Genomic DNA, 15,037 nt, shown 5'->3' with positions numbered 1-15,037 from the left:
AGGATAAGACGTCCGGTGCATTCGTATCTAGCGATGCACCGGTGTTCGAATCTCGCAGGCGGGTACCAATTTTTCTAATGAAATACGTACTTAACGATTGTTCATGATTGACTTCCGCGGTGAAGGAATAACATCGTGTAATAAAAATCAAACCCGCGAAATTATAATTTGCGTAATTACTGGTGGTAGGACCTCTTGTGAGTCCGCACGGGTAGGTACCACCACCCCGCTTATTTCTGCCGTGAAGCAGTAATGCGTTTCGGTTTGAAGGGTGGGGTAGCCGTTGTAACTATACTGAGACCTTAGAACATATCTCGAGGTGTGTGGCGCATTTACGTTGTAGATGTCTGTGGGTTCCAGTAACCACTTAACACCAGGTGGGCTGTGAGCTCGTCCACATATCTAGGCAATAAAAAATAAAAAATAAAAATAGTATTAGCAAAGTCTCTCAGGTTGAGCCCGTGACCTCACCTACTTGTCAGAGCGTAGCTGAAATAGACCCCACGCTACCAGCGAATAGTTAAAAAAAATTACACAATTTTATCAATTGTATATTTAAACGCCGCTGTCCACAACTTTAATACTTATATCTACTTCTAGAGGTTTCTGTGTCCAGCCAGATAATTTTAACAGGATTTGAGTAAAAATATACCACTCTGTGGAGACTTTTACTAAACTATTATTATTTGTACTACATTATTGAATGGTTAAGACAAATATTCGATATTAACCGAATTATTTTTCGAGATTTACGTCTTGTATTCCATGAGAACCACGGCTACATTCCCAAAGAAGTAATGAAATAGTGCGGCATAAAAAAAATCCTAGTCTTTAGGCTGATGCAATATGCTAGGAACTGTACCTAGTCGTAGTACAACGGTCGGATTACGGTAACTATTTAGAAACATGCGTGTGTACGTACGGTCCGCCGGTGATTTATAAGGATGTTGTAACATTGTTAAGCAACTGTTGACATTGTCGCTTTATAAACTGGCGTCTTGTTGACTTTTTTTCACTTTCGTTTAAATTTTACTTGCAACCGATGTTTTGACGATTTTTCCAGAGAGAAATCGAATAAAAAAAATATTCATAAATTTCTTGAATAATTTTGGCCCTAAGAATATCGATCATTGTTCTCGTCACGAAGATCTTTTTTTTATTGCCTATGTAGGTTGTAGACGAGCATACGGACCACCTGATGGTGAGTGGATACGGTCGCTAATGGACGTCAGCAATGCCAGGGGCTGAGCCAAGCTGCTGCCTACCGTTAAGAACTCTCCACAAGCCTCGTTTGAAGAAGGGCATGTTCTAGCGATCCGAAAACACCGTGGAGGAAAGCTCATTCCAAACTATTTCAAAGCTCTGGAAACGCACTGAGGATCAACGCAGTGGCTCCAGGTAGTATGGATGAACTTTACTCCCGTGGCGGGCGGTAAAAAGGAGATGATGGTATCATCTCAAACAACTGAGAGCACTCCCCATGGAACATACGGTACAAAATACAGAAAGAACCGAAGCTCTTTGTCCCGAAGTCTTTGACAAAAAACTGTTTTTTTTTTAAGTTTAAACAATGTATCTCTTTCTTGGAACTTAAATGTGAACTGACAAATTAACAAAGTCACATTATTTTTCTTGAATAACAACTGCTGCTGACAGAGTTGTTTATTGCAATGACTTACGAAGCAAAGGACATAGGTACGAGAACTGTTCAAAATGATATGATACAAATTAAGTAGTTCTGTATCGCCTAATAAAAACTACATATTATGTTCTAATAGGATATGTAATTTTAAATTGTTATGAAAACTCAACTAGAATATATAGATCGCGTCTCGAGTAAAAAAAATATATATCGATCGTTTATTACTTAATGGTTACGCTAAAACGTAAATGTATTTTTTTTATAAACTTTAACATGCGAATTACTCACTGTTTTTCAATAGCCAGCTGTACAAAGAGTCTTTTAAAAAGGAAAACGGACCAAGGAGTTTATCGTCTGTCTGTCGTCGCGTTCCTACGAAGCCTATCACAATCGCATTCTTTCAAGTACTCCAAATACAACTGGAGGCTGGAGACGAAATCGAACCGCGTATGGGACGTAGCGTTTCAAAACCGCATACAATAATTTTATTATACACCTAATATTTTAGGCAGGATCATATATTTCTTAATTTTAAGAATGGTGTAGGTTGAAAAGTCAGTGACCTATTTCTATGTAAATAGTACCTTATAAAACAGTGTTAGCGAATTCTCCCCGATTGAGCCCGTTTGGAATAACCCCGACGGCTACCAAGGATTAGGTAGCTAAAAAAACATTTGGTAATTCTTTTTACAAATATGAGATATATCGTCGTCTTTAATGCAAGTATTGTGACTCCATTACGATTCATATTTTATTCACTTACTTTATTGTAAAAACATATTATGTTTCTGATAATTTTTTTGTTTAAATTAATATAAATTTTCACAAGGACCAGCAGTAGCAGTGTTTTAATTTAACTTTCAGAAATTTCCTATTGGATCCGTTATAGGTCAAATGAATGTGGTATTATTGACTTCTTAGATGACGAACCGTATTGATTACGAATCCCACCTTTAAGCTTCTTTTAGTTACGTGAAGTCGCAAAAAACAACAACAATGGAATTAAAAGTAATACTACGCTCTCATGATGAATTTATTACTCATCATTCCTCCTTTTATCGTAACGTCCTTGTTCATTCAATTTTACTATTTCCAAGTCATACGGGAGCACTTAACTTACGAACAACGTGTGATTCAAGTTTCACTCATATAAAAAATTGTTATTTGATATAGAAGCTTCAATCATAAGGATAACCATTACGAAGGAAGGAAAATCTTGGAAAACTTAATACTTTATACTAATTAAATTAGAATATTAATTTAAGTAAAGATTTCAATAGACTTTTGCACAATTTTAACTTATCTTAGATTCTACGGGGCCAACTTACTCTAATAATAATAATAAGGACTAAATTTGCACAAAATGCATAAAGGTTACGCGAATATCACAAAAAATTAGATGGTAATTTAAAGGAACACGTTGTATGAAATTCAAATAAATCAAGTTTTTTTTTATTGCATTTGTAGGCAGACGAGCATACGGCCCACCTGATGGTGAGTGGTTACCGTCGCCCACGGACTTCAGCAATGCCAAGTCACTGCCTACCCGATATGCAGAATACGACGCTTAAATTTAATAAATATTTTATAATAAACCCAAAATATGTTATTTAATAATTACAATACAAAACGTTAAAACATCCTTTGTTTAACAGCAGATTCCGGTAATGCGATCATGCGTTCCCAACCTATTGAATTTCCACGAGAAACTGCCCCCAAACGAATTCTAAACAAATGACCATAGATAATATGGACGTAGTTAAATTACGCTTATGCTCAGTCGAATGTTTGATCTAACAAAAACTAACAACAAGATAAGTCAAGTGCTAACAATGTATCAGTGTGAGAAATCACCAAAAAAAACAAAACTACAATATAGTTACACGATAAAAAAAAAATCTGGCTGGGCATCTCACGGCTCATCTGGTTTGTAGAGATTATCAGAGTCCGTAGATAAGACCTCACTTTTTAACACGCTTTTATTAGCTTGGTATACGTAACGGAATCTTTGAACGTGATTTTCATTCCCTTCAAAAGTTCGGATTGATTTTAAACTTGGTGTACTTATCAAGGACCGTTGATAATACAACTCTACAAAATAAAATTTAGTTCTTTGTCTTAACGTTTATACTAGGTTTTTCCGGTTAATTATTCACAAAAACGAAAATAAAATATCTTTTTTGGTATAAAGTTTGCTTTTGTGATAGATATAGTAATAATACTCATTTTTAATTTTTTTTATAAATTTTAATTAATTTTAATACTTTCAAAAAAAACCGCGCTATGAGAGTGTGGTGTTTACGTTTACACAGTGCCACTAGATGGCATTCGAGTCATAAGTCTTACTGGTGGTAGGACCTCTTGTGAGTCCGCACGGGTAGGTACCACCGCCCCTCCTGTTTCTGCCGTGAAGCAGTAATGCGTTTCCGTTTGAAGGGTGGGGCAGCCGTTGTAACTATACTGAGACCTTAGAACTTTTATCTCAAGGTGTGTGGCGCATTTACGTTGTAGATGTCTATGGGCTCCAGTAACCACTTAACACCAACCAGGTGGGCTGTGAGCTCGTCCACACATCTAAGCAATAAAAAAAAAACAACGATCAGGTGTTTTAAAATGTCACGAAAGTGTAAATACGATGCTGATGCATTTTGTTTCATGTGTGGTCGATTTATTAAAGTTCAAAAGCAAACTGTTTCATGCCATGTATTTTTTTCCGTCTAATTACGATCTAAAATATCGAAATTTTCTGCTTTGCAATCAAAGTCAAATTTGGTGTTGACCCGTGTAATACATTAATTTAAAATTGAACGACATCCTGATCAGGATCTTCAGGATTAACGCTGAAAACACGGTAGTGTCTTGTGCCACGTACTAAGGCTTTTATGCACCTGATGGCCAAAATGACAGCCATTTCTTCTTACTATGAAATTATCATCGATAAAAAGAAAAAGAGCAAAAATAATAGATTTTTTTTTTAAAACTTGAAACTATTATTTAATGTCTAAGTAACAAGTAGAAAATCATTTTCTACGACTTAAAAAAAAAATGATTAAAAAAAACATTTCAAAGTCAAAAAAAAAGCGTTGTGCAGCGCTTTAGCTGACTGTGACCATTTCATAGATGGAGCAATGATTTATTTTAACCAAAGACCATTTCATCGAGCAACGTTGACAATTATCAAACAAAATTATATTCGTAATTACATCAGCTAGAATAGGAGTTTTACTTATCCAAGCGCAACGAACGCCACAAATTCTTTCCACTTACATTCGTTACGGTAAACTAATAAAATATGTAAAACCACCATGACATATGTATGCATTACAAACTATCGTAAAATTTTATTTACATCTATATTTAACACTTTATATTTATATATCTGAAGTCGTCGTGGCCTAATGGATAAGACGTCCGGTGTTGAGCGATGCACCGATGTTCGAATCCCAGGCCGGTACCAATTTTTCTAATGAATCGACAATCACTCGACAAATGTTCACGATTGACTTCCACGGTGAAGGAATAGCATCGTGTAATAAAAATGAAACCCGCAAAATTATAATTTGCGTAATTACTGGTGGTAGGACCTCTTGTGAGTCCGCGCGGGTAGGTACCACCACCCTGCCTATTTCTGGCGTGAAGCAGTAATGCGTTACGGTTTGAAGGGTGGAGCAGCCGTTGTAACTATACTGAGATCTTAGAACTTATATCTCAAGGTGGATGGCGCATTTACGTAGTAGATATATATGGGCTCAAGTAACCACTTAACACCAGGTGAGTTGTGAGCTCGTCCATTCATCTAAGCAATAAAAAAAATAAAAATAAAAAATATTAAATAATTAGTACATATTTCATATGTTGTAATCATATACATATAACTAACTATATTCTTGTTTTTTTTATTAACCAATTTTATTTTAACCATCTACTGTTTATATTAACGTAAATAATAAAACTGTTTGTATACACAATAGTAGTTTCGGAGTTACAAAAAAAACACAATTCAGACTATTTACATCAGCTTTAATAACGACCGGAGTTCGAATATTTTTAAATGAAATAACTGGCTCCATTTATTTGCTATTTGTTAAGAGCAGTTTGCAGAAGAACAAACAATGATTAGAAACGATCGTTAAGCTGACTAGAATGATAAATATTTTTGTACATTTTAAACGGTCATATTTCGGTTATGCAGAAATGAGCAGGTATTTAATTTATATGGCGCGACAGTTTTTCGTATTTAATTAACTCTGCACGTAATTTTAATTCCCATTTCAAAATACTTTCGTACATCAAGTTACCTTAAAAAAATACTGGATGAACCTGCAATTTTATGATCTTGTTCTTATTAGTTAAAAAATTTTAATGGTCAAAAAATTTCATAAGATTGTTGAAAAGAGTTTTTCTTTTGTTTGATTTTCTAAGAATTTCGTTTACTGTTTAAATATGTCCAACGATTCAAATGCAAATCACACGGTGTTCAGCCTCTTAAAAGCCAAGGTTTGAACAGAGATATGTAACAACATATATGGATATTAAAGATAAGATGATAGCAATCTTTGTTTGGTTCCATATTTTGATAATAAACTACTTGTACTATAATTTGAATTTATTTCTTTTTTTTTATAATACTCACGTGAAAGTTATGCTTTTATCATTAAATAAACTGAAATAAATATAAAAACTACGAAAATCTATTGATTTTAATATTGATCTAAATGGCATGATGGTGAACGTAAAAATACACTTACAATTATTAAAAAATAAAAACGTACCGCTCGTTCACAAAACACAAATACACTATTTAATTAAAGATATAATTTATTACTATAAAAATTTGATATGCAATACGAATAAGTTAAAATTTTTAACTGCGGCACGTGCGACCGCTGCTATGGCTAGTCGCGGAATGATAACACGCATGGACCGCGGCTGTGTCGGGAACGCGTTATGTCAAAATCGAGAATGTCATGTTATTCTTCCAACAGCCATAACTACGCCGGCCGGCGACCACGGTACCAAACGATCAATGAGAATGATTCTGCTGTGTCATCATCATTCACCACAGCATTATTCCTGGATGATGTCACGCAGATAACGAAGCCATTCCTGACCTACTTGAATGCTCTCTATAATTTTCCCGTCTCGTATGTGGGTATTTTTGTTGGCGACAATAGTGATTTGTTTACAGGTAAATGTTATTTTTCTCGAAACGATCTTAGTTTAATCATAGGGCAGGTTTTCCTACCAAGTATTTTCCTAGCTTATTCTAAGTTGTAGGTAACCTTGACTTAAAATATTTTGACAATAATCTACTTCTAAAACTATTGTATTCTATATAATCGATCTCTTTAAGATTTACTTAAGCAGTTTTTAAATCTGCTTCTATAGTTTTATCTCAGTTTTTTTATAGTTATTATATTATTTCTAAAGTTTCGATTACTTCAGTTTTCGTGGTCACGGACAACGGTCGAAAGAATAGTGCTTAGCTTACCATTAAACTAGCTAGGGTTTTTTTTTTAAAGATTCTTTTTCAAAATTACCGAATAAGCTGATAATGACAGTAAACTGTTTACTTCCTAAAAAGACAAGTTTAAGAGCGAATTATATCATAATATAACTCTAGTCCATAGTGGATTATTTTGCACGTGTGGTGCCTCATGTTTAAGTCTTGTGAGAACGGAAAGAAATACTCTAATAATAATAATAATTTAGTTAAAAATTTATGTAGTAATGCGATACGTTTTAAATTTATTAAATCTAGTATTCAAAAGAAAAATAATTGATTAGCGCCCGTAATATTTTGAAGCGATGATAATGCATTTATCCAAACATTTTTCAAAAACTTGTGCAACGTTCATCAATGACGCATTTTTTATGTTTCAAATCACGTTTTATTGGGTAATGTAGAACTTAAAAAAAAAACATTGTCCACACGTGGACGAAAGTATGCTAATTAAATATTTCATTGATAAGCGCGAGACATTTTTTTTATTGTTTAGATGGGTGGACGAGCTCAAGACCCACCTGGGTTTAGTGGTTACTGAAGCCCATAGACATCTACAACGTAAATGCGCGACCTAACTCGAGATATAAGTTCTAAGGTCTCAAGTATAGTTACAACGGCTGCCCGACCCTTCAAACCGAAACGCATTACTGCTTCACGGCTGAAATAGGCAGGGTGGTGGTACCTACCTGTGCGGACTCACAAGAGGTTCTACCACTAGTAAGTAGTACCTACCACCAGTACATGCTTGTTGGACTGTTAAAAGTGAGGCCTTACTATTCATGTCTCAAGGTGGGTGGCGGCATTTAAGTTGTAGGTGTCTGGGGGCTCCGGTAACCACTTAACACCAGGTGGGCTGTGAGCTCGTCCACCCATCTAAGCAATAAAAAATATTGGATCGGCGAGTTCACGAGTCACCTGGGGTGAGTGGTGCTTGACAAGAGTCACCTTCAAACATGAGTTTTAAATCTCGATTTTCAGAGTAGAACGGCTGCCCTGCCCTTAGGAAGGTGACATCCGTATAGACTGACAGGTGTTTTTGCGAATTCCCAAATCAACCATCCAAGCGCTTGGTTACGTGCGTGATATACAAGATGATACTTTATTAACAGTTGGCCAAGGACAACAACTCATTTACTATTGTAATGAGCAGATTGGAGCGTGCCAAAGTGAACGAACGTTTCGCCTTGAAGACACTTTAATTAGACATTTTGTACTGTTGCACAATACTAATTAACATGATATTAAAATATAATTGCAAATGTTTTCTGTCAGCTTTTAATGTTTCTATTAAAGTTTCAAAGTTATTAGCGGGTATACTAGTAGACATCAAAATCTAAACAGCACAATTATAACTTGAAGCATTAGGTTTAAATCCCAATCGCAATAAGAATAATGTTTATCCTACCCTCCAAACCTGAGAGAGGCAGGACGGTCGTATCCAAAGCCACGCTAGTATTTTTTTAAGAAAACTTAAAAACATTGTGAATTAATTTTTATTACACTTTACTGTACCTTCATCTTGATCAACAATTATTAAATTTAGTGTACCACGGGATTCTTCATTCGATACTTACAACCAAAGCCATTAGATCAACCATCATATTTATAAAGTTTACTAAAGACAACTCATACGAGATGTCGGTAAGAATAGAATAAATGAGGTTTAGTTAGTAGTTACCTAAAACGGCATTTCAGTTCTTTGTTAACGAGTGTATAGCTCCGGTTGAACAATGAAACACATTTTGTTTCTTGGACTATTCGCTGATAGCCTAAAGGGCTATTTAGCTTCGCCCAGATGGATAGGTGAGTTCACGGGCTCAGCCTGAGCGAATTTGCTAACACTAGCCCTAACAAGAGCTGCGGTTCGCTGAATCTACCATCAGATCGGAATCGCGACCCAGTGAGAAGATCCGACGAGAAACTCAGTGGGCTGTGTATATGGGTTAAGAAATACACAGGCTTGCCTCAATGAACGTTGTGCATTGCAAATCAATTCTATTCGAAAAATGACAATGTAAGAATAAGAATATGAAAATTTATAGCATTTTCTTGCTCAGTTTCGCGAGTCGTAGACATAACTAAACTACGTTTTAATTTCGCGTTTTATTGGTCCTTTTATTATTTCCGATGTTCCCAATCAAACCGGTTAAAACATTAAAGTACTTTTAATTAAGGTTTTTTTTGCAACAACCTTACGTTTTAAATACAATTTCTCAAGTCTCTGCAATAAGCACATCTTGTATCGCTGAGAACCTACATACGATTGTCTAATATAGTATGTACATTAGTATAGTACATATAGTATGTACATTCACTGGTGGCAGGACCTCTTGTGAGTCCACACGGGTAGCTACCAACACCCTGCCTATTTCTACCGTGAAGCAGTAATGCGTTTCGTTTTGAAGGGTGCGGTAGCCGTTGTAACTATACTGTGACCTTAGAACTTACATCTCAATGTGGGTGGGGTATTTACGTTGTAGATGTCTATGGGCTCCAGTAACCACTAAACACCAGGTGGGCTGTGAGCTCGTCCGTCCACCCATCTAAGCAACAAAAAAAAACATAGGTGCACACGATTTGTGACTAGAGCTATAAGCTAGAAACAAATACACTACTACAAATATAACTAGTTCGTAAACTTGTAATGAGGGTTATTGGTTGAAACGTGGTTTTAATATGCATCAAACAGCCCGTTTCACTCGGCAAACACGCATTACATCATTACATGTTTTTATATCTGTTTATTAAACTCGAAGAGAAAGTGCCAGTTTTTCTTGAGCTTGCATGGAATGACCACCGTATGTAGGTCCGCACGAATATGTGTTGATCCTGCTAATTTTTGGCAGAAAAATACCGGTGAATCGCCCGATGGCAATCGATCGATAGGAGTTTGGACTTTGAGGTCAAAGTCTAATTGAATATGCAATTTCGAAAAGGGCACATGTCGCATATTTTGTCAAATACGTTTTTTCATATACATGTAGTTTTGAGGCTTACTTACATCCATTTTATAATAAATCCAGTAATTTCAATTGCTAATTAACACTAAAATATATCTCAAAAATTAATATTTTAAATTTTACACTGCTTTAGAAAAAAATCAGTTTTTTTCATTTCCTGAACATTTTACATTTTCAGAGATGTGCCCTTTTCTGCAGCTTCTGGACAGCCGTTGTAGTGTAAAACTGATACTTAAAATTCATGCCTCAAGGTGGGTGGCTGTGTGGTTGGGCGACATTTGCGTTGTTTAATGTCTATATTTCCAGCTATTACGCAAATTTACCAATTTCACGGTTTTGATTTTAATTAGGTATACGATGTTATTCCTTCATCGTTGACTTCGACCGTGAACACGTGTTAAGCATGAATTTTCTTAACCAAATTGGATTTGAACTTAGTTGCATCGCCCGATACGGGTACATCGGATGCCTTACAACTATACACTATAACCATACTGTCATAAACTTATGTTCGGAACCTAGCAAATTTTCGTCTTTAACACGGGTTTATGAAGGACTTCCTTTTGAAGGAACTTTTAGGAATAAAATCGTGTAATCATTACATAGTATAAAACAAGTCGCTTTCTCTGTCCCTGTTTCTGTCTGTCCCTATGTATGATTAAATCTTTAAAACTACGCAACGGATTTTGATGCGGTTTTTTTAATAGATAGAGTGATTGAAGAGGAAGGTTTATATGTATAATAACATCCATTAAATAGTGGAGAAATGAATAATAAATTACAGTTTCCGAAGCGAACCGAGGGCGGGTCGCTAGTAACGAATAAATAATCCAACGGCAAAAAAACTGCAACCTTCAGTATTACACTGGGGTAATTCTTGTTGTTTGCCTGGCGGGATTGAACTGATTGTCCTAAATAAGGTCGTCCTGAAGACTGATTATTATTTTTATTTTTTCTAGAATAGCAGACGAGTCATCATAGTCCATTTTGTGTTGGGCGGTTATCTGACCCTTATCGGAAATTAGAAAAATAATAAGTATTACTCGTACATTATATCACTTAACCGAGCGTGAAAAAACTCAATCCATCACAATCACAAAAAATCTCACATGCACCATTCACGGTATAATTAATTAAATCTATTGTCAGCGTCAACGATTGTCATGGTAATTATAATAATTCGTATTATAAATACACAAAAGCATCCATGTGATGTGTTTCTACGAACAATCATAATTGCATACGTATTTTTTTTTCGATTAGATAACTGTTTAAGCTGATATAATTCCCAGTGAAGGGCGGGAGTCCGGCGATTTCCTCCAGACCAAAAAAAAGCTGATATAATTAATACTCTACATTAATGCAGGTACATTGTATGCTATTCGACAAAAGTAATTGCAATTGTTTGAAAGGAGGTTTATTTCAGGAATTGAAATGTTTTTTTTTTTCACGTTCATAAAATTAAAAAATTGGAATGAACCACGATCTAATTTCCACCACTATACGAGCACTAGTAATGCAGTAGCTGCACTAAATTTATACAATGTACAACAAACAGTAAGATACGATACTTAGTAGGATTAGTGCATTTTGGGACAGTGCTAATCTTACAGTGACTGAATCAATTTGGTTTGCATATGACTTGCAGTTACGTAGGTATTTGCATAGCTTTAGGGCTTTATTAAGAAAAGTGGTGTGGTACGTTGGAAAAAGATAAAGAGAATGTATAGTAAGTTAAGTTACGTCTAAAAGAGTATTTTTGCTACTTATATATTCCATAATATCCTATGGTGATTTATTCGTTATAAACCATAGCGTACTTAGCGTATGGGAGATCGGTTAGCAATTTTCCTATTATTTAAAACTTGCTCTGTGAGAACTCATGAATACACTTTATATAACTTATTTACCTTGACACACTTACGCTTATTGATGATCTATTGGTCGTTAGGGTTCTCGATCCGAATCATTTTTGCCAATCATTTACCTACCAGCCAACCCATAAGAAAATCCTACTCTGGGGTTGTTTACTACACACGTATTCGACTTTCAGTAAAACTTAAACTAGATGAATATGGCAACATTATTCACTAAGGGAAATGCATGGTATTGAACCACGAATGTGTTCAAATTTATCTTCGAATCTTTAAAAAAGAGGGATACAAAGATCATATTTATTATCTAGAACGCTTCTCTTATCGCATTTCAAGGATGATTGTGTTAATTACACTCGCCACTTAGAACGTTGCCCTCTAAATGTCATGAACATTTTGATTAAAGCAGTTTTATCGATGCTAAACTAGGAAAACTATTCGCAGTAACAAGTAGGAACACGCAAGTCATCATGGAAATGTAAGGTTTTTTAGTATAAGATATTAATTAAAAAGTATAAGACTTTATAAGTTTTTTTTTTAAATATAAGATAACTAGAAATAAATATAAAAGAGATAATTAGAAATTACTTTAGTCCGTCCTCTTCACTTAAATGACACATTTAAATGGGCTTAAATTTAAAAAATATCATTCGAAAATAAAATTATTTATGTTTACATTGAATTTTTTATCAAATATTAATAGTCAAAACATAAGATTTCAAACTACTAATAGGTATTCAATTCATAATTTCAGTTTTAAGGAATGCGAATAAATATGTGTGTAGGCAGCGGCTTGGCTCTGCCCCTGGCATTGCTGAAGTCCATGGGCGACGGTAACCACTCACCATCAGGTGGGCCGTATGCTCGTCTGACTACATGGGCAATAAAATAAAAGAAAATTAATGTATTTGGTAGTAAATGTAGTAATGTGTAAATAATGTAAAATTTTCTTGTAATGTTATATTTTTATTTTTCTAGTAGCAAACAGTGAACCGCTTGTTTTTACCAATTCATGCAGTCGGTACCTGCAATTGTGTTAGAATTTAGTGTGAGATCAATGTCTAAACCACTTGTAATGTTCTGTGCTAATGTATAAGAAGTTGGTACCCAATAAATTAAATAATAATAAAAGCGTGGGGTGCATGGTATCAATAGTTATAAATATTTGAATGAACAGATATGAGTAGAAGGGTTATTTTGATATTATCCTGAAAAGCACCCCACGCTTTTTTATAGGAACATCATTTTTTACTCAATTTTTCAAAAATTTCATCCGAGTCATTCGGTAACTTATCCGAGAAGTAGGTGATCGGCGCGTCTGGTAGTTTCCCTTTTTGGTCTTGACGCAGACACTCCGGGTCTCAGGAAAACAAAAAATCGCTAATTATCCTGGTAAAGATAACGGATCAAACTGTTTCAAATATTGAATTGTCATCGGTCCTTGATAAGTATGCCAAATTTCGAGTTAATCCAACATTTTAAAGGGAGCAAAATCATGTACAAAGATTCCGTTACATACTAACATACGTATGAAGCTAATAAAAGCATATCGACGCTTGAAAGGCAAACGTGACTAAGCGACAATGCGTGAACTTTACAGTAGACTAATTTAAAGTTGAAATATCTGAAAAATTTTTATTTTAACGAATCTAGCTGTAGGATTGAAATGATTTTAATAGACCTAGAAATATATATTTTTTGCGCATCGAATATGGTTATTGCCTATCATTTATGTATAAAGCAGTTATTGTCGCTTAGTCACGTTTGCCTTTCAAGCGTCGATATTGAAAATGAAGGGAAAATGCCTGCAAGGCCAAAGAAAATATATTCAAGTGCAATTAAAATTAAAACCAATGCTAAAATGTGACCAGTGTAACTCAAAGTTCTATGTGTTCAAACTTCGTACTGTTTTAATAACACAAGATCAGATATCCAGTGAAACCACAATACAGGTCACCGGATTCAAATTTACAGACAGCCGCAGTGAAGGCTACCGCTCATTTAAAAAATATATCGTTCAGATTGAAGTATAAGAACTCCATCTCACGTGGACTTGTCATTCCAAGCAGAAATTAAATAAATTGATTGGAAGTGTAACAAAATTAAAAGTCAGACATACGGCTTGTGTTCATCCATTATTTTTCTCGCTCCTTGACGCTCTGGCAATCCGTTGTCCCTTTTCTAAGATTCACATCTGAAACAATCACATAAATTCACCCACATAAATTCGTCTGTAAAAACTGAGAAATTCGCGCGGAGAATCTAGTATATAATCCCTTGAAGTTACTAGAATAGGTAGGAAAAAAAAGAGACCTTAGAAATTCATATCTCAAGGTAGGTGGCGACATTTATCTTTTATTATGTCTATGGGCACCGGTAGCCACTTAACACTAGGTGGGCCGTGAGCTCGTCCACTCATCTAAGCATTAAAAAAATTTGAAAAACCCCGGTAATTTCTTACATTATAGAGTTACTCGTCACAACTAATAACCGTGACCATCGATTCGTTATGCGAATCCAGAAAACCTATAAAACGATTTGATATGCCCTAATATTGATAACAACTCGAACAAAATGAACTGGTAGAAGCGTGTGTTACAAGCAATTCACTAGCAGGCATCTTAATTTTATTTCTTCTACAAATTAGTTTCCTAGTTGGAAGGGTGATGCAGACCGGATTACAATGGAAACTTCGACGTCAATTCCGAAGATGACTGGCATTGTACACGTAGTGATGTTACCCACTGAGTTTCTCGCTGGATCTTCTGCGTGGGTCGCGATTTCGATCCATTAGTAGATTCAGCGAAGGACTGCTCTTGCTAGGGTTTTTATTTTTTTTTATTGCTTAGATGTGTGGACGAGCTCACAGCCCACCTGGTGTTAAGTGGTTACTGGAGCCCATAGACATCTACAACGTAAATGCGCCACACACCTTGAGATATAGTTCTAAGGTCTCAGTATAGTCACAACGGCTGCGCCACCCTTCAAACCGAAACGCATTACTGCTTCACGGCAGAAATAGGCGGGGCGGTGGTACCTACCCGTACGGACTCAC

At 35.4% G+C, this 15,037-nt stretch overlaps 1 protein-coding gene across 12 annotated transcripts in view; it reads right to left on the bottom strand.

The window, feature by feature from the left end:
• Window positions 1–15,037, bottom strand: part of Ctns (lysosomal cystine transporter cystinosin) — a 71,458-nt gene that overhangs the window by 47,414 nt on the left and 9,007 nt on the right. For 6 of the 12 annotated variants that reach the window (XM_089736798.1, XM_028174129.2, XM_089736794.1 and 3 more), the window contains one exon: window positions 14,102–14,176. In XM_089736798.1, coding sequence (XP_089592924.1) covers window positions 14,102–14,114 — 13 coding nt within the window. In that variant the 5' untranslated portion in view covers window positions 14,115–14,176. Of the gene's footprint in view, window positions 1–6,390; window positions 6,592–14,101; window positions 14,177–15,037 lie in introns of those variants that run through there. The other 6 variants (XM_028174283.2, XM_089736799.1, XM_089736802.1 and 3 more) reach the window with 4 other exon arrangements.

This window comes from Bombyx mandarina, chromosome 22, assembly GCF_030267445.1.
Source record: "Bombyx mandarina strain Sakado chromosome 22, ASM3026744v2".
NCBI lineage: Eukaryota > Metazoa > Arthropoda > Insecta > Lepidoptera > Bombycidae > Bombyx > Bombyx mandarina.
This window is presented reverse-complemented; position numbering and strand designations above follow the sequence as displayed.